The sequence below is a fragment of the Artemia sp. Qi Xiang Cuo genome, chromosome 16, assembly GCF_049724085.1.
Source record: "Artemia sp. Qi Xiang Cuo chromosome 16, ASM4972408v1, whole genome shotgun sequence".
In the NCBI taxonomy this organism is placed as follows: Eukaryota; Metazoa; Arthropoda; class Branchiopoda; order Anostraca; family Artemiidae; genus Artemia; species Artemia sp. Qi Xiang Cuo.
The window spans coordinates 52,280,709-52,307,368 of NC_142809.1; the positions used below are offsets into that span (position 1 = coordinate 52,280,709).

A 26,660-nucleotide genomic window follows, 5' to 3' on the forward strand; every position below is an offset into this window, starting at 1 on the left:
AGCTAAATCAAAATACACTGTGTGTATTTTGGCGATCCAAAGGGTATATCAGTGATATCTCTTGAATGGCAAAGGATATTAAGCTTGAAATTTCAGGGAATGTTTCCCTGAACCAAAAGACATTATATGAATCCAGGTTGTCAAAGGGGTATATCTGCAATACCTCAGAATTTTTAGAGATTACTGAGAGGAATGATGGACTAAATTAAAAGCCACTATTTACATCTAGATGGTCAAAGGACGTATATACAATATCTTGGGAACGGCTAAAAATATTAAGCTGAAACTTTCAGGGAATGCTGAGAGGAATGTTGAATCAAGTCGAAAGACACTATATGCATCAAAGTTGTCAATGTGGCATATCTTGGCCAGCTATTAAGAGTCGTCAATACCAATTAACAGTGTCGGAAGGACTTCAGGGTCAAAAAGGGACCTAAATCAGCAACAATAACAGCAATAACAACGTGGAAAAGGGCTCAAGTGGAAGAAAAATTTCGGCCTATAACTTTTTTTTTCAAATACATTCACCTCTATAATTGTCTCCTAACTCCTGCTATAACGGTCAATGCTAAATTTATTGGCTAAATGACAGCAAACAAGAACATGCTATTGGGAGTACTTTTCTGTGATAGATAATAGTTGGTTTGTTTCCTGTTTCTGAAATAAACTCTACTAAACAGAGTCTACTTTTCCAGAAATGTTTTATCTGGTACATTTATTGCTTTATTAAAAAGTAATTATTTTTTTTCGTAATAACAATAAAAATTTACTAAAACAGTTCTACATCTCAGTAAACGAGAACGTCTTATCGGGATTGCTTTTCTGTAATAGATAGTAGATAATTTCGGAGACCACACTGCCTTTCCATGACGATAAATAAAAGTTCAAATAGGGATAAAATCCTTTTAATAGACAGTGATAGAAATTCACCAAAAATACCAGATATTTCGGTCACATATGCAGTGACCGTCATCAGTAGTAAAACTGGTTCTAATACGGACGACGAATCTTTAATTCCTAATTATTATTAATTGTTTTATTCAAAAAATTATTATTAATAATTATTAATTAATTATTATTAATTGTTTTATTCAAAAAAAAGTCACTGCATATGTGACCCAAATATTTGGTATTTTTTGTGAATTTCTATCACTGTCTATTAAGACGATTTATCCCTGTTTGAACTTTATTTATCGTAATAGATAGTAGTTGGTCTAGTTGATGTTTTTGAAATAAACCTCCACTATACATAGTCTTCTCTTCCAAAAATGTTATGTCTAGGAAATTTTTGCATTTTATTTTAAAATTGATTTCATTTTTTTTTTTTTTTTTTTTTTTTTTTGTATTTTTTTTTTGCAGAGCTAACAATAAGTTCGCCAATTTTTTAGGTGACCATTGAGGGAATTGGAAGAAAATTGCAAATATATGTTGATGGACGAATTGTAGGAAAATCTAGACTGGGACCAAAACTGAAGCCCAATCGACTTATCTATTTGGGAGGAATTCCACGTGACTTGAAAAGAGATGAGAAAATGGTATGCAAAAAAACTTCTTTTTTTTAAGTATGTGTATCTAACTATCTATCTGTATATGGGTGTGTGGATAGGGTAAAATTATCCCCTGAAACTGTTCTGAGTTTTCTCAGTCGTTTCTCAGGAAACGTGAAACGGAATTTTTTTCCTTTAAACTGCGTTGCCTACCTATATGCATAAATTTACACAGGATACTACATGGGGGGGGGGGAATTGACCCTTGATATTGGTCTAACTCTGTCAGCTCTTTGCTGGAAGAAATTTAACATTTTTGTCCGAAAATTTTCTCTTTCATGTTCTATTATCATCTCCCCCCCCCCCCTTTAAGTGTGTGTACCTAAACACCTATCTGTATATGGATATGGTGGATAAGGTAGAATTATCCCCTGAAACTGTTCTGAGTTTTTTCAGTCGTTTTTAAGGAAACTTGAAACGGAATTGTTTTCCTTTAAACTGTTTCGCCTATCTATATGCATTAAATTACACAGATTACTACATGGAGAGGGGGAGGAATTGGTCCCTGATATTGGTCTAACTCTTTCAGTTTTTTACTGGAAGAAATTAAGCATTTTCTTAAACCACATTGGCCTGCCATAATATAAAGAAAGAAAACGATCAAAAACGGGGTTTTTAAGGCCAAACGAGATACTGAAAAAACAGACAAAGCGAATATTTCGAGAGGACAATCGCCCCTGTTCTTTAGCACGGAAAAAATAATATTAACAAGGAAAATGCCGAAGAAAAAAACAACAAAATAACGCGGAAAGTTAATGTGAAAACAAAATAAAAAAAAAACAATGAAAAAACCCAAAATTAAAAGATAAATAAAATCAATAAAAGCCAAAAATTATAAGAATTAAAGCCAGAATGGTTGGTAGGTATTTGGTTTTAATTCTTATAATGGAAGCCCCTTTCTGATAAAGCTGGCAAGTTACATATAAACTTATAAATATTTTGGTTGCTTGAGTGCTTGGCAAGATCTTTTCTATAGATAAAAACTAACCAGCGAAAAGGGGAGAGCGAGGCTTCTTGCATAATCGTCCAAATATCCCGTCACCCTCCAAGGAATACTATGAAGAAGGTTCTTCAAAATAAAGAAAACCTGAGTAATCGAAAACGCTGTTTTTTTGCAAGTTCGATCTCCTGAAAACTTTTCTGACCCTTTCCCCTATTGATAATCTTTACATAGTTGAATGTCAGCTATTCCACTTCTATTTTCGTATTCCAGCTGTTGAATTCCTATATATTTTTTTCTTATTTTTATAGCTGGAGACAGGCTTCCAAGGTTGTATTAAGAAACTGTATTTGGATCAAACAGAAATCTACCTTTCATCAAGCAAAAATGTTTTAAGCAACGTAAATAAATGCATCACTTCTATTGAAGAAGCAGCATATTTCCCAACTGACAGCTATGCAATACTTGGTAAGAATTAGTCCAAATATTTGTTTTATTCTATACAACTGGCGTCTAAGTTAGGCGCTTTCTATGTTATTTGTTCACAACATTTTTTTGTTTCGATTCAGAAGTGTTTATATATCAAAAGCGCCAATTCTTTCTGTAGATATCGCTGATTCACAGTTTTTTTATTTAATCATTGGGATCTCGATTCAGTGATATTAAAAAAAAAATATAATTTTATTTTAGCTGAGTATTGATAAACTTTAATATCTTAATGTATTAAAATTGATGCTTATTGTAATAGATTTCTATTTTATTTAAATAGTTTCAATTCAACAATTCTAAAAAAAAAATATATCTCATAAAATAGATTCCCAGCCTACTTACGAACTTTAACAAAAATGAAAAGAAGAGAAATTGAGCCTTGGCAATATCAGGGTCAGTTATGGATCAGTCTTTATCACTAACCAGTGATTAGTGATCAGGATTCGTCATCAGTGTTTATATCATTTTACCAAATGTAATTTCATACTCCACAGAAATTTATTGGAAAAAAAAGTGTTTCATTATTGCTACTACTACCACTGCTACTACCACTGGTATCTCATTGCAATGAAGTCAAGTTGCCTGGGGCCAAAACAGCAAGAAACACTCCTCCTGCCCTTTCTGTTCCAAGTTTTTACTCCCCCCCCCCGACTCCACGTTTTTACTTACTTACCCCCTCCTCCGGTTTAAGTGCGCCTCGTTTTTAGAACTCACCTGTTTTGTGGCTGGGACATCGATTTGAAATTTTCAGGAAATTCTTGTTTTTTTGGGGGGGAGGGGTAAGGGGACTTTGTATTTTGCGTTCTTAGAAAGGGGGCAAAATATTTTTCCGCTGGTCCTATCAAAACAGCATACACGATGCTTTTTCTTTGTTATTCTAAAAAGCTCTTTGACGAATTTCTAAATCATTTATTCAAGCAAAAAATAATCTTTTTGAGCAATCCTCAATATTTTTTTTATCTTTTTATAGTCTGTTTCCGTATGTTATCTTTTTCTTCTACTTAGCAAATACAAAACTTAAATTCAGGGTATCACAAAGAAGATGACAGGGGCTAAAAAGCCATAATTAACACCGTTTGCAACTTACATAAAACACTAAATATGTCACTCTTAGCCACTGTTTTGTAAAAGTGGTTTCAAGGTTATGTTGTTTCTAATGCTAAATCCTGGTTACTACTCTCGTAAGGATTTTTGTTAGAGACCTCATGAAGCTCATAATAAACCCATAAGACTCATCAGAGTCAAAATCACATTCCTATAGTTGTCCGAATGTGCCAGGAAAATAATCATTTAAACCCACCTTTGGAATTAACCTGAAAAAATAAAAGATGTTAGATAAAGGGTCTCAAAACGTCAAGTGCTCAAAGAAATATAAAGGAGGGTATAAGGGGAATATAATTATAATATAAAACTAATAGTTTATAAAACAACAAATAAACAGGTCATAGCTTATAGTTGAAAAAAAAAGTTAAACAGCTGAAATAATAGTCAAATTATGAGTAGTGAAATAATCATTTAAAAATTAATTTGATAATTAATCAACTTAATGACTAATTATTCTATAATTAATTATTTAGTTAACTATTTTGCAATAATTATTAAAATAGTTAAAATAATACTAGTCAAAGTAATAGCTAAAATTAAATACTTAAAATAACAAAATAGTTTAAAATAATAGTTAACAAAACAAATTTGCAAAGGTGTCGTGGTAAGGAACAAGGCAATTTCTGGTCATGATATACACTTTGGCCCACCAACTTCCAACCTTGCTGAAACAAAAACGTATCCCTGGCATTCTTTTATATTATCCGTAAAACCCACTTGCTCCCTTTGTTAACCTTGCCCAAAGGGTATGAACAATTATAAAAGAGGAATTTTTGGCGCTTTAGCGCGCGTTTAAAAGGATTAAGAAGTTGTAAGTGGCAATAACGACGCAACGTGACCCGGCAGAACTAGAGAGCTTTCAAATATTTAAGTTTTAATTCATTAATTTTCTAATTGTTACTAGTTTTTTAATTTACTAATTGCATTAATCTTCTAATTGCACTAATTTTATTATTATTTATGATTTAGTTAAAAATATATATTTATATGATAATATATTTATAACTATATAATAATGAATATATTATTATTTATTATTATTTATAATTTTATTATTTCATTATTATTTAAAATTGCATTAATTTTCTAATTTAACTAATTGCATTAATTTTCTAATTGCTACTGCTAACAACTCATTTCTGGACCAATCCGTCTGAAGTCAGTACAGCTGCGTACCATCCTCTTCTGCCCTAATATATTTGAAGTTTGTTCTATACCCCTTTTCCATGTTTTTGAACTTGAAGATTTTCCAAATCTTCTTCAAAATTTTTCCAAAAACCTGGGATTTCTGATAGCAGGTATATACTTTTATAAAACTAATTATTACTATTATTTACTAATTACTTTTATCAATTGCTTACTATCAATTACTAATTATTACAGGCATATAAAACTAATTATTGCTTTACCTTAGACCTTAGATCCGCCTGTGCCTCCAGAGGCACCCAGGGCATCGAGAAGGAGCCACTAGTCTTCCCGCAGGTTTGCTGCTGCAAGTATGTCCTTCAACTGAGGTTGGATTTATGTGTGCAGGTTACAGAGATCTGTCTCGTACGTTCGACGCAGGGTGTTTCTGGGTTTGCCCCTGTGGCGTGGAGCCGATGGCTGCCAATGGAGCGCTGCGTTTGCTAGTCAGAGATTGTCCATACGTAGTACGTTGCCAAGGTATCTCCATCGCGGACTCTTATGATGTATGTCACAAGTGGCTGGTCAGTCTTGTCACGGATGCATTGGTTTGTTATTCTCTGCTGCCAACGGATTTTGAGAATTCTTCTGAGACATGTGTTTTCGAAAGCAAGTATTCTTCTCTCTTGTTCCTGGTTCATGTGTCAGGTTTTGGCTGCGTAAAGCAGCACTGGCATAACAGTGCTATTGAAGAGTCGTAGCTTTAGCCGTATAGAGAAACTTTGGGACCGCCATAATTTCCTTAATATATTGAAGGCCCCATTGGCTTGGCCGATTCTTGTGAGCACTTCTTTTGTGGTCGATCCGGTGCTTTCTATTATGCTTCCCAAATATTTGAAATTGACGACTTGCTCTATGTTTTGGTCTCCGCAAGTGATGCTCAGGGGTGAATCTGTGGTAGCCATGCATTTTGTTTTCTCATTATTTGTTTTCAGGCCGACCTGGCCACCTCTCTCCCTCACTTTGTCAAGGAGTTCTTGGAGTCTTTGCTTGCATGATTTGAGGACGGCAATGTCGTCAGCGAAGTGTACATCACTGAGGCATATTTCTGGATTCAGCTGGATTTCGTCTGTGCTTGTACTTTGCAGTATGTAATCAATGATGATTACGAAAACTAGCGGTGACAAGACGCAACCTTGCTTAACTCCTGACAGAATACGGAAGAAACGAGTTTGGCCATCTGGTGTCTTTACACAGAACTCGCTATCACTAAAAAAAAAAAAGTTTTTCACTAAAAAAAAACAACTAATTATTACTGGCAATAAAATGCTTAAAGCTAGTTTTGGGTACCCGACTGACTGACCGTATCCTGAACAGTGAGCTGTACAAAAAATGCGGTTTCAATCCCGCTTTCCAGGGGTATGATGAGAGATAGGTTGAGATGGCTAGAACACGTTCTTGTGGATGAAGATCATATTGCCATAGATAGTCCTTGTCAGCCAACCGTCTATAACCAAGCGAAAAGCTGATCGTCCCTTAACGGGGTGGGAGGATTTCTTAAGGAAATATTTATGGGAAATAAGAACTTCTTCAGAGGATTTAAAGAGGGATGTTTTGAATATATTAGAATAGAAGAGGAGTGTGCGTAGCTGTGTTGGCCTCAGGGGTCTTGGTGCTATAGTGAGTTGTTAGGAGCAGTAGCAATAGTAGTAGTCTGCGTGCAAAATATTGAGGAGTTAGATAGAATATACGAGTTAGAAATAATAACAAAACTGTTCTGTCCCATAGGAGAAGGCGGCTGTTTTATCTTTTTCTTAATGAGAAGAAAAGGTATAGAAAGAGATTAAACAAATTCCATACGACTAGTATTTTTATTTATATTGGCATAGTTAACTTAATGATCTTTCTAGATAATGCTAGATGGCGCATTTTTTTCTGCGAGAGAAACTTCAGTTTATGCTCTTACCAGTGTAAGTTCTGCATTGCACTACTTTTCTTTGGGCACTACATTGCACTTTCATCCCCATTTCTTATCAAGCACTGCATTGCCCTTTGAAAGTTACTCTTACTGAATTAGATTCGAACATTAATAACACTGTCTTTTTAAGATGATGCGTTCAAGGTCACTCCAGGCATAGAAGTTCAACTTCAATTTCGCACCTCAGATCAAAGTGGGGTTTTGATGTCAGTTGCTCCCTCACCTCCTTCTGGGAATGGAGTGCAGCTTCTTCTCAAATTCAACCGTGAAACGGTAAGCATACTTATTATTTCAGATTTGACATGTTTTCTTGTTTCCATGTCATTTTTAACGTATTTTCCTTTAAATATTTGTGCACAACATTAAATGAAGTGGTTCTGATAACAAAGAACTCAAATTTGGTCGTTTCTTCATGCTGAAATGCTGAAATTTTCGTAAAATTATGGTTCTCTAAAGAGCCATGAAGCACAACTCCTTTTTAGCATCCTATAAATAAAATACATACAAGACAAAAATAAAAATAACAAAAAGTTCTAATTAAAAAAGGGAGCTTTTGGGTACCCCTCCTACTAACCGTATGTCAAACAGTAAGCTGTTCAAAAAGTGTGGCTCTATCCTGCTTTCAAAGGCTATAATGAGAGAAAGGTTGAGAGGGATAGGACACGTTCTATGAAACGTTCAGGACACGTTCAGAGGGATAGAACACGTTCTGCCATCAAAGATGGCAGATTGCCAAAGATTGTCCTTTTCGGCCAACCATATAGGGCCAAACGAAAAGTAGGTCATCCCCGAATGAAATGGGAAGAGGCAAGGTTGTATCCAAGGGGGAGGTTTAGGGGGTATGAATTCGACCCTTTCCCGAAATATTTGTCTGACTCGTAAAAACGTAACAAAAATGTATATAAACAAATTTTTGATTTTTTTTAAAGCTTTTTTGGACCCAAACCCCCCCCCCCCCCACCCTCACCACGAAAAATAATCCTGGATTTATTTTTGGGATGCGGTCGTAAGAAAGGGTTTAAAGCAAATTAGGACGTGTTGAGAGGGTGTAAAGTGGCTTTGAATAGATGTGCAATAGATTGCGCAGCTGTGTTGGCCAGAGGCGACTTGATGCAGTACTGAGTTTTTAGTAGTAGTATTAATATTTGTTTTTGAAAAATGGACATATGAGGTGCCTACAAACTACTACTTCTTCTACAAGTTGTTCGCAGAGTTCAGCTTCCTGATGCTTACATATTTTTCATACATCCCGCCCTGTTTCAAGCCTTTTCTTTTGCTTTAGCCAAAGTATGTAAAAATTTGAATTCATTTGTAGACTCTCGTCCTACACTAACGTGGAACAACCGATGTTTTTATAGCCCCCTTAAGAGCTGTTTCACGAGGCTATTATAGCCCCAGACATTAAATAATAGCCCTAGACATTAAGACACTAAATGATGAATGAATCAATGAATGAATTTTATTAATAACCCGTCTTACAATCAACAGAAAAAGACAGAGCACAAACAAGAAAACTAAGAAAAAGCAAAACTGACAAGAAAAACAAATACAAACAGAAAGAACTACATAACAACATAACTGTTTTAGGAGGTGGACCCACTCGTGGTGCAGCAGCTCTAGTTCTTTTTCTAGCAGCTGTAGTAATTCTGAATTGCCTCCTCCACGGCACTCAGGGGCTCAGCAATTCCATTTTTTGCAACAATATGACGGTTTCTAACAAAAGGTGGCACTTGAAGCAGATATCGGGCATACTTGAAAAATACCGACTTTATTTTTTTCTTGTTTCGTGCACTCAGGAGCTTCCAAAAAGGAGACAGGTACAAGCCATGAGGCAAAGCTACAGCTTTATAAAGACAAGCCAGATATTTACAGCATGAATTGTGACGGCTAGTGACAACACCCACATAGACAATGCGCACTTTTTTAGAAAGGTGTTCAATAAGTAAAGACTGGGTTTCTAGAAGATTATGACCAATCGGCAGGCCAAGGTATGTAATTTGACTAGACAGTGTTACGGTAATTCCACCAAGCCTGACTGTAGCATTATCTTCAGAGCAATTAAAAAAACAAAACAGCAGATTTTTCTGCATTAAACTGCAAACCAATATCAACATAACCTTTTTCAAGACGCGAGTAATTATTTTCTAATGAAAAAAGCAACCGAGAAAGATTTAAAAGATCATCTGCAAAACCCAGAAGTGACAAGTCAATATGTTTGAAAATATAACTCGGAGATTTAACCTGTTGTGCATCATTAACGCTGTTATTATCATAGGCAGCTCAATAGCGCTGCCTAAGTAAAGAACTGTGTTGGCACAATGTATTATTTGGTTTTTTTTCTTTAGACCAGGACACTTCGTATCGAAGGAGTTGTCGAAGAAACTTCGAAAAGGGCTCATTCGATTGGAAATGGGAGTGGCTTGTGCCCTTTTAATAGTCGAAAGTGATTGGAACGCAACGAACACCCCTTCTACGCCCACTATTTCCCCAAACACATCCAATCAAAATTTTGAGATAGCCATTTTGCTCAGCGTAGTTGATCTCCAGATAGAAATTATATTTTTTAGGAGGACACTCCCCATAACCCTCAGGGCAAGCGTTTTAAGTTATGCCCTGGGGGCAAATGAGGTTTTCATAGAAAGTTTTGTCGTAGATAGTTCAAAAAAAGCCCATTTGATTGGAAATTGAAAGGGTTAGTGCCCTTTTTATTAGTCAAAACTGAGTGGAGAGCAACTAACCCGCAACTAAAGTTTTGAGATAGCCATTTAGAGCAACTAAAGTTTTGAGATAGCCATTTTGTTCAACATAGTTGAAATTTCTGGGAATTAGGTCTTTGAGGATGACAACCCCCCCCCACAGCCCTCAGGGCAAGGGTTGTAAGTTATGCCCTGGGGGTATATGAAGTTCTTATAGAAGGAGTTGTCGTAGAAGCTTCAAAAAGGGCTCATTCGATTGGAAATTGAAAAGGCTAGAGTCTTTTTTAATAGTCGAAGGTACAACTAACCCCCCTCTCACGTCCACCATTTCCCCAAACACATCCAATCAAAATTTTGAGATATTCATTTTGTTCAACGTAGTTGAAAGTTCTGGAAATTAGGTCTTTGAGGATGACAACCCCTCCCCCACAGCCCTCAGGGCAAGGGTTGTTAGTTATGCCTTGGGGGCATATATGATTTTTATAGAAAGTTTTGTCGTAGAAACTTCAAAAAGGACTCTTTGATTGGAAATTGAAAGGGCTATTGCCCCTTTTAGTAGTCGAAAGTGAGTGGAGAGCAACTAACCCCCTCTCACGCTCACCATTTCCAAACACACATACAATCGAAGTTTTCAGATAGATATTTTGTTCAACGTAGTTAAAATTTTTGGAAAATATGTCTTTGAGGATTAAACACTAGTCAGAGCCCCCAGGGAAAAGGTTGTAAGTTATGCCCTGGGGGCATATAAAGTTTTTATAGATAGGTTTGTCGTAGAAACTTCAAAAGGTGCTCATTCAATTGGAAATTGAGAGGGCTGGTGCCCCTTTTAATAGTTGAAAGTGAGTGGAGGGTAAGTAACCCTCTTCTCGCACTCACCATATCCCCAAACACATGCAATCACAATTTTCAGATAGCCATTTTGTTCAACGTAGTTGAAAGGTCTTGAAATTATGTTTTTGAGGATGACAACCCTCCCCCCAAAGCCCTCAGGACAAGGTTTGTAAGTTATGACTTTAAAGCATTTAACGTTTTATAGAAATTTTTGTCGTAAAAGCTTCAAAAAGGGCTCATTTGATTGGAAAGTGAGAGGACTAGGGCCTTTCTTATTAGTCGAAAGTTATCAGAGGGTAAATATCTCCCTCCACGCCTATCATTTCCTCAAACAGTTGCAATCAAAATTTCGATATAGCCATTTTGTTAAGCCTATCAGAAAGGTCTGGAAATTGTGTCTTTGAGGATAACAAATCCTCCCAGCCCTCAGGGGTTGTAAGTTTTGCCCTGAGGACATTTAAGGTTTTTATAGAAAGTTTGGTCATATAAGCTTCAAAGAGGGCTCATTGGATTGGTAGTCAGAAGCTCTATTGCCCTTTTTAAGAATCAAAGTGATCAGAGGGCAGCTACCCTCTCCCTCCTACGCACACGTCATATTGTCCCGAAATGCGTCTAATAGAAATTTTGAGATAGCCATTCTATTCAAAATAGTCTAAATATCATATAACAAGGCTTTTGGGGTTAAAACAAACCCCAGAGATTAGGGGCAAGGGTTGTAAGTTATGCCCAGGGGGTGTTAAAGGCTTTTATTGGAAGGATGACCCTTTAAATGTAGAAGAGGCAAACTTGTTCTCCCTAAAAAAGACTATGCCAATTTAAAACAGACAGAAACTAATCAAAAAAACTTTTTCCACAAAATAACTTTTTAAAATAGAAGTAATGAACTCCATTAAACGAAAATTGAATAAAAATAGAATCAAATAATCTACCAACCGAACAACTACCACAAATAAGTATCAATAAATAAAAGAAACCCAAAACGAACAGAAATTAAAATAAGTAAAACTCAAAACGAGCAGAAATTAATCTGAGTAGGATTCTAAACCCTATGATTTCTAAAAGCCAGAATATAATTTGTACTTTACTGAAAAAAATTCTTTTAAATGTTTTCACTTTTATAGCGTTAAGAAATCAAAAATCAATTAAGATTTTAAGGAATAAATATGAGCATTATATATTAAATTGACAATGCACATTTTTTTCAGTCAATTCATTTGAATTTTTTTCAGTAAAGTAAAAATTAGATTCTGGCTTTTAGAAAGCATAGGGTTTAGAACCCTACTCAGATTAATTATATTAGATTAATATTAGATTAATAAATAATATTAGATTAATTATATACGACCATAAATATATTTTCGTTCATTTTTGGTTTAATGGAGTTCTTTACTCTTTTTGAAAAACTTATTTTGTGCAAAAAGTTTTTTTAATTAATCTAATAAAGACGCAATGCTCGTAGAGCTCAAAATACCCAACTGGACCTGCGTCCGCAAATGTTGACCAAGAGGTACAAAAACTCTTTTGTCCCCTATTTTGCTTCCCATTTTAATAATTGATTTAACTTTTAGTTTTATGTTTATCCTTCAACATCTTTTTTATTTTTGTATTGGTTTTGACGGGCTTATGGTAGCTTTTGTGCTATTTTAGCACATTTTGATTCCTATTTTAATAATTGATTGAATTTTTTTATTTTATGTTTATCCCCTAACATCTGTTTTATTATTGTAATTGTTCTAACGTGCTTATGCTAGCTTCTGTGCTATTTTAGCCAATAAATCATATTCTATTCTATTCTATTCTAAACATATTAAAAGTAACCCCTTGGGAATATGTACCATTGTTGCCCGTGCAGCCACACTCATAAGATGAAAATTAAAATTTTAAAATGAAATACCTTTACCCTCAACTTCTTGAAATATTACCCACTCTTATAATATCACCTTACCCCACCCCCAAAACGACTGTAACTCACGTTAAAATCCTGCTTGTCTACTATGAATCTTGCTAGACAGTCCTGAGCAATCGTCGTTTTTACCAAAGCGAAATAGTATACCCAAAGATATTATACTCTGTCACTCTGATTGTTTCCGAAATTTTTCATGTAGGTTTTTATAATTAACTTTATAATTCTACTGGGAAGCAGTAGATGGCGTTAGTTGTTGTTCCTTAGAGAGAAAAATTGAGTTTACTCTCTCAATAGTTTCGTACAATTTTAGAACAGCTAACATATTTAGATGTATTATGAACGAAAGTCGGAGACGTGATTATTCCGTTATACACCTTATTTTTACAGATTTGTCTTATTTAAACGCTAAAAAAATACAAATTTTTCTTACTCAGGTTTTCTTATAGATTTGATCTCACTCAAAGATATTTAAAACATGAATTAAAAAAAGGATTCAAGATAATTTGTCAGATATTGGCACCTAACAATATGTTTTTGACTTAAAATAAACATAGTTTGACTTGATGAAAAAAAATATTCACAGCAGAGAGCCTTCCAAAACTAATAAAGTAGCTGAGAGCTGTGTCAATTTCTTGGTTATATTCACCTTAAGAGTTGCTACTCCTTGGGCACCTTATAACTAGCGTATCTTTGAACCATCCAGTTTTTAATTACCCCAAAGTAGATGGGGTAATGAAAACTGAACCACCCAAAATCCGACGATAAATAAGGGAAATTTATTTATAAATAACGATAGAAAAAGCCGTTAAGGTAGTAATAGTAAAATGGTAGGCTTTCGGTAACGTGTACACACCTCTGTTCGTATTTTTATAGTACCAATGACATCAGAACTAGAAGGTTTTTTGCACCCGGGACCCATCTTAAGTTTATTTATATCTGAAAATCTAATTTTTGAGGATTTTCTTTTGGTTGTTTCAAGACTATAAAGTTTTTGGGCATTTCCACATTTATGTCAGTATTGGCACGTTGAACGTCCGTATTGGCACGTCAGTATTGACACGTCAGTATTGGCACGTGAAGTCAATACGCACAGCTAATCAGTTAAATTTGACAACTACAGTCAGGATTGATTCATCTTTCTGCCTCTTCATGTTATCTAGAACCAACGGAACGCTTTGTGAAAGTTCTAGATAAAGATAGGTATTGTTTCCAGACACTTGGATACCTACTTTTTAGCCTATCAACAGAAAGACTTACAGCTGGCATGATCAAAGAATGTCGCATTCGCACGTTGGTTTGTAAGATTTCATCTGAGCAATGAACGAAATGGAGAACGAAACTTGGTTTTGTTCAGTTGCTCAGAATTTCCTTGGTAACAGAAAATGCTAATATTATGAGGCCTTTTTTCTCTGAATGTTGCCATTAGTGTTACCTGAATGTCTGCCTGAAATTTTCAAATGATTGAGCTTGAAGATCCATTTCTTGAGCAGTGATTTGGATATGTTTCCAGAAAACTTGGGATGAAAAAAGGTAAATACTTTCATCAAGATGTTTAAAAAGTTGGTAAATTGCTGGCACACAGGGTTTCAAATCAACGCTTCAGTTGCTAGGTTTTCTTTACAGGGACAAGTGGCAAGCCCAAACTTGCCACAGCGGGGTAGATCCCTGGACCTCGTATTGCCACGGAGAGTCTCAATCCAATGTTCTTCCATAGGGTAGAGTTAGCTCAATTAGTATTTACTCTAATATAGACTTTGATCGTTACCACAGAGTTGTTGAAACTGCAATCTTTGGCAATCTTTGGCAGAGTCTCAATCCAATGTTCTTCCATGGGGTAGAGTTAGCTCAATTAGTATTTACTCTAATATAGACTTTGATCGTTACCACAGAGTTGTTGAAACTGCAATCTTTGGCTTCTTACGAGTGTACCATTATCACTGCCATGTGGCAACTACAACTGCACATCAGTCTGCACGTCAGTCGGGTATCAATAGGCTGTATCTTCATAATTGCAAATTTTCAGAAGAGCAATAAAAAACCTCACAACTTTTTTATTTCCCCTCCGATAACCGTAAAATAAAATAGATTGATATGTAAAATCAATGTGTATCAATTTGTTTTTGTTTTACAGTTATCAGAGGGTAGATAAAAAAAAGTTGTGAGGATTTTTGTTTGCTCTTTTGAAAATTTACAATTATGAAGCTACGACCTTTTGATACCCGACTGACGATATGCAGGCTTTTTATTTATAAAATAGAGAATTCTTGAATATTCCTAATTTTCTATAATATATTTCTTTCTGCAATTTTCAATCAACCACTTCAAACTATCATGCTTCGTTTTCACTAGCTTTGGTAATTTGAACATACTTATTAACCCAGGTATTTATTTAAGGTTGAGCTTCAGTATGGATCTCTAGTTCTTCAAACGGTTTTGTCAACTTTCTTATGCAATGGAAGATGGCATGACCTTCGATGGTCAGTAACTACAAACAAGATCTCACTCTATACTGATGGAAAAACTGAAACATATTCTGGTCATATAGAAGAAGTTCCAGAAGGAATGCTAATTATAGGTGGCACCAAAGGTAGAAAACTTGTTTGTTTGTTTCTTCTTACTATTCATATAGAATTGTGCAATTGCTAATAGTTCATAAGTTGTAGTTTCTGATTGACGTTTCCAAAAATATTGTTCTAATTTCTAAATGTTCTCATTTCATCACAAAGTAACTAGAAAACTTTTTTCTGATGTTATTCATATAGAATTAAGCAATTGCTAAGAGTCATAAATGATAGATGTCCTCGGAAATTTCGGGTATTCTGTTTTAAGACCTTCTCGAATAGCAAATATGACAAAGGGTGTAGTCAGAAATATATTTCAGCACGGGTGTATACTCATGGCAAAAAGGGAACGTGTTCTGGTCATATAGAAGAAGTTCCAGAAGGAATGCTAATTATAGGTGGCACCAAAGGTAGAAAACTTGTTTTAACTATTCATATAGTATTATGCAATAGATAATGGTTCATAATTTCTAGTGTTTGATTGACGGCTTCAGAAATTTTGGCTTAGAGTTTTTGTTTCAAGGACTTCTCGAATAGAAGTTACGATAAGGGGTGCAAGGGGGTATATACTGATGGCAGTAAAGGAGATAATTATGTCATATAAAAAAGGTTTACAAGGAATACATATTATAGGTGGCACCAAAGGTAGAAAACTTGTTTTATCTTTTTATTATTCATATGGAACTATATACGAGACTACTATATAGACGGTATTAGTGCCGCATTCCCATAAGGAAACACTGTACAATTCTAAAAACTTTCTATCTTTTTAACTTTCATATGCAACTAAATATACTAATATATAGACGGTATTAGTTCCGCATTCCCATAATGAAACACTGTACAATTCTAAAATTTTTCTGTCTTTCCTATCTTTTTAACATTCATATGGAATTATATAGACTACTATATAGACGGTTAGTGCCATGTTCCCACTCTATATAAGGAAACACTATACAATTCTGAAAAGTACTTTAAAACATTCTGAAATACTTACTAATATCATTCCTTAGAGCGTACTAATACCCTCTCCCCCCCCCCCCTTAATAGTCAAATATATTACCTGAATTGTAGATACGCAATGAAATTTCCATAATCTGAATTTGCTGTTGCTTTTCTGGCTTGTCACTAAATCAATTTGAAGAAGAGAGTCATATAAGCAGCAAAAAGTAAAATAGTAGGGAATTGATCTTCTTCTTCTTCATATGTTTGCGGGGCTTATGGATCCAGTAGAAAGTTCATTCACTTCTTTGAAATTTCTGGCATACTTTCACTGATTATTGGATGAATCTAACTATATTCCAAAAAACAGCTGCCAGTTGATAACAATCACCGTGCTGTTGGTAATAATGGCGTCTTTTTATGATCATTATCATCAGTCTGTAATTGTAGCTTTCAAATCAGGTGAAAGGCAGCAGTTATAAGAGCAACTCGTCTAAGACAGAGAAATTTTTTTAAACCTTAAATGAATATTTTTGCCAAGATCCGTCAGTGCATATGTAGATAGAAAGCGCATAAGAAATAAAAAGCGCATATGTAAATAGAATAAAACTTACAGTAAAATGTGATTATTGAAACTGAAATTAAAAATTAGAACAGTCCCTGAATCATTACTTTTAGGTAGTTCAACCAGGACTGGAGATAAAAAAAAATACGAAACAAGGGAATTCATTCAGGTAAATACAAATCAGGAGCATGTTTTTAATGCTATTAACTAAAAAAAAACTTTCCGAAAAATAAGTTTTTCAAATAAAAGTAAAGGTGCCATTTTTTTTAATAAAAAAACAGCGAAGGCCTTTCCATCACAAAAATAGAAAAAAAGGTAAAAGAATGGGGAATTAACTTAAGAAAGTGAAAATACGTTGTTACTACTGGCTGACATTTTCACACAGGAGAACCGATCTTAAATTTTCACACCGGAGATTTTAAAGCCAAACAAAGTTTAAAAAGCTTTACTTACGGAAATACATTACAGATGACAAATAGGTAGATTTTTATTTCACACAAGTATAAACAAACACAAATAATTGAATAAAGCCAACACGGAGTTAAGCTCGAAAAGAAGGCTATTTATTATTACTTTAATTTCAAATACACCAAAAATAAAGATGAAAACCAATGAAATGAAAGCACACCTTTTAGATTAGAATTGGAGTGAGAACCATCCAAAATGGACAAAAACCACCCAAATTGGTTGGGCCCCAGGCATAAACCTGTAGCGTGAACCTTTTGTGAGGACTGAAGAAACAACACTGTCCCCTTAACCCAGACACAAAATCCCATAACTCCCTCCAAAAAAAAATCTTCCCTGAAAATTTTAACCCGAATCCCAGCCGTGAGTTAAAACATGGTATACCTATCAAAACATATAATTTGTCACCTTTTTGTGAAACCTAGCTGTTAGCAGTCCTTATAATGGTGAATCTTCGCTTGCCTTCAGGAATAAAAAAAAAGTATACCCTCTGGTGATTATCGAAAACATACTGACGCACTAGATCAGGTCGTTGTATCTTCAAATAAGTTTCAGCTACGCGTTGTATTATAATGGGCTGGAGTTACCAACATTACCGATTATATAACGCAAGATTATCTGTTTTTTTCTCTCTGCTTCTACTTATTTTTGATTTATTTTTTTAGGAACGACAACCATGCAACCAATAAGAAGTGGATTCACCGGTTGTATAAACACAATCAAAATAAATGGGTCGTCTCGAGAATGGAAGAATTTATTAATGAAAAATAATGTGCTTCTGGATTCGTGTCCACGTTAACTCAAGCTTCTGCCAATTAGTGTTTTAAAGACGTTGTCATTAGCGCCTCTACAATCTGTTGATCTAAAAGTGCCATCTTGAGCTTTTGTGTAGCTTAACTGACGTTCAGACATACAGGGAACCTAAGTGATTGATCATGACCCATATCAGCAAGCGGCTCAACCAAGACGGTTTGTTAGGCTCAAGCTTCTTTACTCCAACATGTTAAAATTCTGTATAAGCGTGTACTGTTTAGTTATCTAACAGCTGAAAAAACTTATTTGGTTTAAAATTTCTCTTTTGGACTCCCTTTGCCCTTAAAAAGTCCTGGTTATGCCTAGTGGCGTCAGTTCCTGAAAATGAAGGGGGGGGGGGGGCAATGTGTGTATTCCAAACCTGGAGAGGCTATTGTGACGTTTAATTTTTCAATATCTAGAGGGGCGGGGGAGCAAGTATTCCACCTCCCCAAATTTGCGCCATGGGCTAAGCCCTTGAGCTAAGTAGCGCATTGTGGACTGCTTTTTTTTTTATACCGTTTTTCTCCTCGTCATCAGTAATTCGACACTTTTTGAAATAAAATGTTGTTGTTTAGATACGTGGGCATATTCGAGTTCAGCACCGCCGTGTATCAATTCTTAATAGTTCTCTTGTACTTGCCTTCTTAACTTGTTGATTAATTCATTTTAGTTAGTGGTTAATTAATTAATTAATTAATCAGTGACTAAGTCACACGACCAAAGCCAAATTTTCCATTTTGAATGTGGAAATTGGCTTTTTTTTAAAGAAAAAGGAATTTTCATTCCATTAATTACCGCCAAGTGTAAAGCATTTATCCTAAATGCTTTACAATTGCTGATGACAGAAACAAAATGATGTACTAGTTCAAAATGGTGCTGCCCACTAATGGTGCTAATCTCGTCTGTGTTGAATTGCCAAATCTTGCGGCACATCATCCTTGACGGTGGCACCCTGAATCGTTCGAACACAGAGGAAACAGAAGCATGCCGTTGAGGTGAATACAATATTCATATTACTTTTCATGTAGAACCCCAAGCTTGGTGTTACCTGGACAGCTTATATTGTATCTGCCAAAAAGGTAGATTGCCCTGTAAAAAATAATAGAACTTAATTTTCTTCTCAATACGAAGGGCGTATCCAGGATTTTGTTCGAAGGGGGAGGGGGGTTTCGGGGTGGATAAAAAATCAAAAACTTTACAAAAGACATCTAAAATTTGTTTTTAAGCATTTTTGTTACTTTTTTTTTAGGCAAACAAAAATTTCGGGGAGGGGGGTTCAAACCCGCTAGCCGTCCTCCCCTGGATACGGTTCGCTTGACTAGAAAATGCTTGGAACTTGATACCCTCAAAAAAATCCGTTTCAAAAACATAAAGATTTGTACAGCTCATGACAATCACATATAAAATTTCACAACGGAGGGGCTATAATAGCCATGCTTATCAGTTTTTGAATTTAATGCCAATACCGCTTTCAGTTATATATATGATTATATTTAATATAAGGGGCCAAATGATTCTAGATTTGATAGGACTCAATTTCCTTTTTTGATACCAAAGTGTTTCGGTAATCGATGTCAATCTAGTTATATAAAAACTAATTAAATTGTCGAAATACGTTGCTTTCAGTGAAGAAAAAATCGAGTTTCAAAAGATTGCCACTAACAAAAGTGCCAATGGATCTTTACATGGATCTTTACTATGGATCTTTATTTATGGGTCTTTACTATCGATCTCTATGTTCTCTATCTTTATGGTTTTGCAACTTGGAATGGGAATATGGAATTTATTTCTATATGAGTTTCTCTACCATTATGAACTAAGGTGTTCCCTCCGTGGTATTTTCCCAATATCTTGTGATTTCATCATGTGATATATATATATATATATATATATATATATATATATATATATATATATATATATATATATATATATATATATATATATATATATATATATATATATATATATATATATATATATTAAACATTACTCACACAGCTACGTTAAGCGCATATAAATCTAAGGGTGCCAATTAGGGATTGGGCGGGGGGGGGGGGGCAATCGCTCACCCTAGATTTGCAAAAGTACTTTTTAGTATGTTTATTGGAAAAAAAACTTCTCTTTCCTGGTTTGGAAGTTCATCTTTTTGCAAAATTGCAAAAATTGCAAAATTTTGCAAAATTGCTTTTTTTCATTAAACAAAATTGAAAGGATCTCCACCCCATAAATTTTCGTAGATTTTCGTAGATTTCGAAGCTTCACGTCCCTGATATTATTATTATTGATTAGCTTGGGACTTCTTTTAAACTGTCCTTTAAAATTTTTCACAGACAAATCCTGGTATACTGTTAAATTCTCTGTGGTTATGACCGTGTTTTCTCTGTTTTCATCAGATTTCCCTGTGTGTCAGTGCGTATCTATTATCAATTATGACAGAAAATTTTTGACTGTAAAGCTTTGTTGTATTTTTGTACAATCTTCTTATAAGAGTATAAGATTCTTTAGTCTAGCCTTATTTTGGATTTTCCTGTTAGTTATATTAGATGTTATTTAAGATTGAGTCTACATGAAAAAACAAATTTGAAAACCCGAAAAGAAAACTCAAATGATGAAAATTCTTTACCAGTGAAATTGCACAATGAAAGAAACTACAGATATTTCAGCAAGGATTTTGGACAACCCCTCTTCAGGGCTGAATAATAATGAGCGAGGAACCTTCAAGGTTGCCAACGAGGTGAGGCAAGGTGGACTTTGATCGCCCCTAAATACCTTTTAGGTAATTTCTAAGACCAAAATGCCTTTCCATGACGATAAATAATAGTTCGAATAGGGATAAATCCATATTAAACCCCTATGCTGAGTATTTCTGCTGATGACGATCACTGTACATTTGATCGAAGTATCCAGTATATTTTTCGATTGTTCTGTTTGCTGCCTAATAAAACGATTTATCCCTATTTGAACTATTATTTACCAAAAATACCTTTTTTTTATCATAGGCAGCGCAATAACGCTGCCTAAGTAAAGAGCGATGTCCGCACAATGTATTATTATTATTATTATTTTTTTTTTCTTTTAGATCAGGACACCCTGCGGTAAAAAAGTTGTCGTAAAAACTTTAGAAAGGGATCCTTCAATTAAAAATTTGAATGACTTGTGGCCTTTTTAACAGTCGATAGGGATTGCAAGACAACTAACACCCCTTCCACGCCCACCAATTCCCCAAACACATACAATCAAAATTTTGAGATAGCCATTTTGTTCAACGTAGTTTAAAGTTCTGGAAATTAGGTCTTTGAGAATGATAATCCTCTCAGAGCCCTCAGGGCAAGGGTTGTAAGTTTTGCCCTGGGGGAATTTAAGGTTTTTATAGAAAGTTTTGTTGTAGAAACTTCAAAAAAGGCTCATTTGATTGGAAATTGAAAGGGCTAGTGCCCTTTTTAATAGTCCAAAGTGACTTGAGGGCTGCTAATCCCCCTCTCAGGCCCACCATTTCCCCAAACACATCCAATCAAAATTTTGAGATAGCCGTTTTGTTCAACGTAATTGAAAGGTCTGGAAATTATGTCTTTGAGAATGACAAATCCGCACACCCGTCAGGGCAAGGGTTGTAAGTTATGCCCTGGGCGCATATAAGGTTTTTATAGATAGCGTTGTTGTAGAAACTTCAAAAAGGGATCATTCAATTGGAAATTGAAAGGGCTAGTGCCCTTTTTAATGGTCGAAATTAATTGGATGGCAACTACCCCCCCCCCCCGCCCACCATTTATCCAAACACATCCAATCAAAATTTTGAGATAGCCATTTTGTTCCACGTGGTTGAAAGTTCTGGAAATTAGATCTTTGAGGATTACAACCCTCCCCCCCCCCACAGCCCTCACGGTAAGGGTGGTAAGTTATTACTTGGGGCATTTAAGGCTTTTATAGAAAGTGTTGTTGTAGAAATTTATGGAAATTATTTCTTTTGGTGATTTTTTGAAATTTTCTCCAGAACTGAAAAAAGGTTTTTTTTAAATGTTTTCATTTTTATAACTTTAAGAAATCAAAAATCAAAAAAAATTTAAGGAATAAATATCAGCATATGTATATTAAACTGGCAATGCACATTACTGACATTTTTTTCAGTTAATTCATTTAAATTTTTTCTGCGAAGTACAGATTATATTCTGGCTTTTAGAAAGCATAGGGGTTTAGAACCCTACTCATATTAATTTCTGCTCGTTTTGAGTTTGACTCTGTTATTGATTTTAATTTCTGTTTGTTTGGGTTTGTTTGTTGGGTTCATTTATTTATTGATACTGATTTGTGATAGTTGTATGCTTGGCAGATTATTTGATTCTATTTTTGGTCACCATAAAAAGCTGATTCTTTGATTTAATGCTATCAGGTTATTATGCTTTTGCTATTGAAAAGGTTCGCTATTTACTTACCATTCATTACTACGAAGAATTGGATTTTTTTTACTCTAACCAAATTATATAGAAGAAAATGTTTGTTGGGTCGCTTAGTCACGAAGTAGAGCTTATATTGTCCTTATTAAGGGTCAAAACCTATTGGCAGGCAGCAGGGGCGTAGTAGCTACAGTATTTACTATTTAACAGACACGCTACTTGGCGAGTTTAAAAACATTACGCAATACATTAAAAACAATAAACACACATTAAACAATCATGCATATAAGCTTGACTTTTACTAAAATTAATTTAGAAACTTTTACCAGAAAATGAGTTTTTCAAAAACAAAGTAATTAATATAAAAACGACAAACGGGTCTATGGCCAGTAACTGAAAGTGAAGAGCAACAACAAAAATCCAACGAATATTTCCCCCGTATATAACAAGGCTTCTTCAGCGTAAAAAAAAAATAAAAATATATATAAAACTAAAATAGATTACAACAGAATATATAATATACAATTACTTACATTTACAATTTGCAGCTACTTTCATCAGTCCACGAAAGTAATTGGATAAAAATTTTAGAATAACAAATGAAGTAGACATATATTATTGCGGATAATTTTATCCAAAACTTTTGATGCTGCTATTCGCTTAGGTTTGTTACTTGAACTAATCCCTTGGATATTTTGCAATACTTAATTTTTGAATATGGGTTCATTTTTTAAAACGATATCACAAATAGGACCAATATTTATATTAGCAGTATCTCTATTAATTGATAAACCTATAAATATGTGTTTTTTTTGTTTTGTTTTTAATACTTCAAGAGCCGCCCATTGAGTAAAACTTTATCAAACTTTGTCCTGCACAAAATGGTCCAGATTATAAAAAGATATGTTCTGTCAAAGCCGAAGTGAAACTTTCTGGAGGTTTTGCGAATTTTAGAGCATTATCTATTGAATTCTGATGCTCAACAAAACGCTCCACAAAATGTTGGTGCGTTAAATAAAAGTTCAAATAGGGATAAAATCCTTATAATAGACAGTGATGATGGTAACAGTGATAGAAATTCACAAAAATACCAGATATTTCGGTCACATATGCAGTGACCGTCATCAGTAGTAAAACTGAATGAAAAAATTACGGTCACTGCATATGTGACCGAAACATCTGGTATTTTTGTGAATTTCTATCACTGTTATCATCATCACTGTCTATTAAAAGGATTTTATCCCTATTTGAACTTTTATTTAACGTAATGGAAAGGCAGTGTGGTCTCCGAAATTATCTATGTTGGTGCGTTCGACCGACGTAAAACTTACCGCAAGAGCAAGGAATGCTATACACTCCACTTGCCAAACTATTACGTGTTGCATCCTTTCTAGGATTTAGAAAGCTGCTCAATGGTCTGATTGATTTAAAACAAGTTCACATATTATGTTTCAATAAAGTCCGTTTAATTTTCTCCCCAAAAATTGGTATGTAAGGTAATGAAACATATCTATTGGAAATTGTAGGGTCCAAAAATTGAGAACCATCGTTTTTATTACCTTCTTCATGTTTAATATGCCTTTTCTTTACTATTTCATTTATATAATTTACAGGATACCTGTTGCAAAATAAAATATCCCTAAAATTATAATAATTCGCTATCAAAATACTCCGGGGAACAATTTTAAAAACTCTATCGACCAATGAAATGACTGTTCCCTTTTCCACTGAAAATGGGTGAGATGAAAAAAAATTTAAATACCCGTCATTAAGAGTTGGTTTTCTATAAATTGAAAGAAGTAAACCATTATCGCTTTTTATTAATGATTAATTAAAAAAAAAATTTCCACAAAATAAGTTTTCAAAGAAAAGTAAAGAACTCCATCAAACAAAAAATGAGCAAAAATAAAATAAAATAATCTACAGAGCTCGAAACTACCACAAATCAGCATCGATAAATAAATGAAACCCGAAACGAGCAGAAATTACAATAAATAACCGAGTCAAACTCAAAACGAGCAGAAATTAAAATAAGTTGGGCGCCAAACCCCTATGCCTTCCCAAGGTCAGAACCAAATTTGCGCTTTAGTGAAAAAAACAAATTTTATCACTTTAGCAAATTTAACATATCAGGCAACATAATCCTTTTGATCTCTAGATATCAGTTTACGTATATTGCACCGAAATTGCTCAATCATGTTTATTTTGTCAGTAAGGAGCAGAGTATGGTAGGGCCTGGAAAGGGTCTTTGGAGGGCTTTTATGCCCTACTTATGTTATTTTCTGCTCGTTTTGAGCTTCACTCGGTTATTTATTGTAATTTCTGCTCGTTTTGGGTTTCATTTATTTATCGATGCTGATTTGTGGTAGTTTCGAGCCTGGTAGATTATTTTATTTTATTTTTGCTAATTTTTGTTTAATGGAGTTCTTTACTTTTCTTTCAAAAACTTATTTTGTGGAAAAAGTTTTTTGAATAATTTCTGTTCTTTTTATATTGACATAGTCTTTTCAGGGAAAAAGAAAATAACACTTCAAATCTTTTTGTTTTTTAAGACTTTATAGTTTGGCCTGCTATTTGTATGCTGGAGAAAAACTTTCAGCAATTTTTAACAGTATACACCATTTTAAAAATCTGGAAACAAATAGTAGTGTTTAACTTAGTTTAATGCCTCCTCTAGCTGACCTGAAATAGAAAACTTGATGCCATTCGCAAAAAAATCTGTTTACTTTCTTTAATATCTTTGATACACTTAGCCTACACTATTTTGAGTTGGTTAAATTTTAAGAGCAGAAGTAGCCTCGAAAATTTGAACATAATACCCTCAGTCGTTCTTGGGATACTGCTGAGATGCTTTATTGGGAATTAGCATTATCACAGTGTATTTTGATTTAATCTTAAGGCAACATTTAGTTTTTAAACATAATAAGCAAATGGGAGGGTGGGAGTGGAAGGGGGATCAGTTGCCCTCCAACCACTTTCGACTATAAAAAATGGCATCAGCCCTTTCTATTTTCAATCGAATGAGCCCCTTTCGAAGTCCCCACGACAACTCCTTCGATACGAAGTGCCCTGGTCTAAACAACAACAACAACAAAAAATATTACTGTTAACATTCGACTATTAAAAAAAGCACTAGCCATGTGATTTTCAAATCGAATGAGCCCTTTTCTGAAGTTTCTACGACAACGCCTTCTATAAAACCTTATATGCCCCCGTGACATAACTTAAAACCTTTGCCCTGAGGGCTATGGCGGAGTATCCTCCTCAAAAATATATTTTATATCTGTAAATCATTTACGCTGAACAAAATGGCTATCGCAAAACTTTTATTGGATGTGTTTGGGGGACTGATGTGCGGGGGGGGGGGGGGATAGTTGCCCTCCAATCACTTTTGACTATTAAAAAGGGCACTATCCCTTTTAATTTCCAATCGAATGGGCTGTTTTTGAAGTTTCTACAACAACATCTTCTATAAAAGCATTATTTGCCCCATGGGCATAACTTAAAACCCTTGCCCTGAGGGTTGTGGGGGAGTGTCCTCCTCAAAAACATATTTTCCATCTGGAAATCAACAACAAATTTTGATTGGATGTGTTTGGGGGAATTCGGGGCGTGGGGGGGCTAGTTGCCCTCCAATTATTTTTTACTATTAAAATGGGCACTAGCCTTTTGAATTTCCAATCGAATTAGCCTTTTTTGAAGTTTCTACGACAACGACTTCTATAAAAACCTTTTATGCCCCCAGGGCATAACTTAAAACCCTTGCCCTGAGGGTTGTGGGGAGTGTCCTTCTCAAAAACATATTTTCTATCTGGAAATCAACTAGCCTACGCTAAACAAAATGGCTATCTCAAAATTTTGATTGAATGTGTTTGGGTGAATGACGGTCGTGGCGGGGGGGCTAGTTGCCCTCCAATCACATTCGAGTATTAAAAAGGGCACTAGCCCTTTGAATTTCCAATCAAATGAGCCCCTTTTGAAGTTTCTGTGACAACGCCTTCTATAAAAACTTTATATACCCCAGAACATAACTTAAAATCCTTGCCCTGAGGGTTGTTGGGGAGTGTCCTTCTCAAAAACATATTTTCTATCTGGAAATCAATTACGTTGAACAAAATGGCTATCTCAAAATTTTGATTGGATGTGTTTGGGGTAATGATGGGCGTGGGGGAGGGGCTAGTTCCTCTCCATTCAATTTCGACTATTAAGAAAGGAACTAGCCCTTTGAATCTCCAATCGAATGAGCCTGTTTTGAAGTTTCTGCGACAACGCCTTCTTATAAAAACCTTATATGCCCCCAGGGCATAAATTAAAACCCTTGC

At 34.8% G+C, this 26,660-nt stretch overlaps 1 protein-coding gene across 1 annotated transcript in view; it reads left to right on the forward strand.

The window, feature by feature from the left end:
* wb (wing blister) overlaps nt 1–19,847 on the forward strand; it is a 470,816-nt gene extending 450,969 nt beyond the window's left edge. Inside the window, exons 44-48 of the mRNA XM_089102573.1 lie at nt 1,389–1,535; nt 2,799–2,955; nt 7,314–7,456; nt 15,011–15,203; nt 17,815–19,847. Coding sequence (XP_088958699.1) covers nt 1,389–1,535; nt 2,799–2,955; nt 7,314–7,456; nt 15,011–15,203; nt 17,815–17,948 — 774 coding nt within the window. The 3' untranslated portion in view covers nt 17,949–19,847. The remainder of the gene's footprint in view (nt 1–1,388; nt 1,536–2,798; nt 2,956–7,313; nt 7,457–15,010; nt 15,204–17,814) is intronic.
* The last annotated feature ends 6,813 nt before the right edge of the window (nt 19,848–26,660 follow it).